The sequence below is a fragment of the Alligator sinensis genome, unplaced genomic scaffold (assembly GCF_000455745.1).
Source record: "Alligator sinensis unplaced genomic scaffold, ASM45574v1 scaffold1667_1, whole genome shotgun sequence".
Taxonomy (NCBI): Eukaryota; Metazoa; Chordata; order Crocodylia; family Alligatoridae; genus Alligator; species Alligator sinensis.
In genome coordinates, this window is record NW_005842504.1 from 981958 (window position 1) to 983202 (window position 1245).

General features: G+C 68.4%; 2 protein-coding genes across 2 annotated transcripts in view; one reads left to right on the forward strand and one right to left on the reverse strand.

The window, feature by feature from the left end:
* RASGRP4 (RAS guanyl releasing protein 4) overlaps positions 1–766 on the forward strand; it is an 8603-nt gene extending 7837 nt beyond the window's left edge. The window contains exons 8-10 of the mRNA XM_025213074.1: positions 8–195; positions 306–403; positions 574–766. Coding sequence (XP_025068859.1) covers positions 8–195; positions 306–403; positions 574–729 — 442 coding nt within the window. The 3' untranslated portion in view covers positions 730–766. The remainder of the gene's footprint in view (positions 1–7; positions 196–305; positions 404–573) is intronic.
* Positions 767–832: 66 nt separating this feature from the next.
* FAM98C (family with sequence similarity 98 member C) overlaps positions 833–1245 on the reverse strand; it is a 5370-nt gene continuing 4957 nt past the window's right edge. Inside the window, exon 8 of the mRNA XM_025213075.1 lies at positions 833–1245. This exon is cut by the window's right edge and continues 10 nt beyond it. Within this exon, the coding sequence (XP_025068860.1) occupies positions 1159–1245 (87 nt within the window). The 3' untranslated portion in view covers positions 833–1158.

Sequence of the window (1245 nt, forward strand, 5' to 3'; positions counted from 1 at the left end):
CCGCCTCAAACCTGTCTGGCACACACGTATGTCCCCGCACCAGCCACCTGATGCACATGTGTGCGCGCACATGTACCTCCCCTCCAGACTGCGGCATGAGCTGCCACAAGCAGTGCAAGGAGCTGGTGGATGTCGAGTGCAAGCGGCGCCCGTCCCTGGGGGCCATGGCTGCCCCCCTGCTGCCCCTCAGCTCAGGTAAACACACGCGTGTGCGAGAGTACACCCTCCCCAGCCAGCCGGTGCAGGGGCCCAAGTCTCTGCACACGCCTGCCCCCCCATGCCACTCACGGCGCCCCCCCCGGCAGGCTCTGATGAAGACCTCAGCCCCATGGCGCGGGACGTGGCCACGCAGACAGAGCCCCCCCACTACGAGCTGTGGGCACGGCTGCAGACAGTGGAGCAGGTGAGCGGCGCTGGGCAGGGGTATTACCCCCGGGGGGCAAAATGACCTCTGCAGTGCCCCAGGGATTTAGGGGGGGATATTACCCCCCGAGGGGGCAGAATGACCCTTGCTGGGGTAGGGGGGCTGGGCACAGCCTGGGGACCCTCTGACCCTCTTCCCACCCCCCGCAGGAGCGGGACCAGCTGCTGGCCATGGTGGAGCGGCTCCGGGACCAAGTGGCCCGGCTGGAGGCCGGGGTGGGGGGCGCCCCCCCAGCCCCCCTGGCACAGCTGCTGGAAGGCGTGGATGCCCTGCACCTGCCCCCCGGTCCCGACCCTGACCCCTAGGAGCATGGACAGACGGACGGACAGACGGACGGGGGGGGGGGGGAATGTCTTCCCTCCGGACGCCTAGATCCTTTTCCTGCCCCCCGGACACGCAGAGCCCAGATTGGCTTGCACTCCTTTAATCCAGTGAGCTGGGGGGGGCTCACAGATGGGCACCAGCAACAGAGCCAGGGAACCCAGGTGTTTTATCCCCGCCCCTTTCACCCCAAGCTCCTCCCCCTCTCCTGAGTAAGGAACCCAGGTGTCTTAGCCCCACCCCGTCACCCCAAGCTCCTCCCCCTCTCCTGGGCAGGGAACCCAGGTGTCCTAGCCCCCCACCCCTGACACCCTTTTCAGTGCAAAGCACTCAGGAGTCCTGCCCCTCTGTTGCCCCCCAGGCACCAGGGGGCTCTGGCGCTTGCCCCCCACCCCAGCGGGGTGTGGGAGGCCTCACTTCTTCTTCTTGCCCTTCCTCCCCCAGCGGGCACCACCGCCCCCGCCCTGGCGCCGCGGCTCCCAGGTGGGCATGGGGGCCTC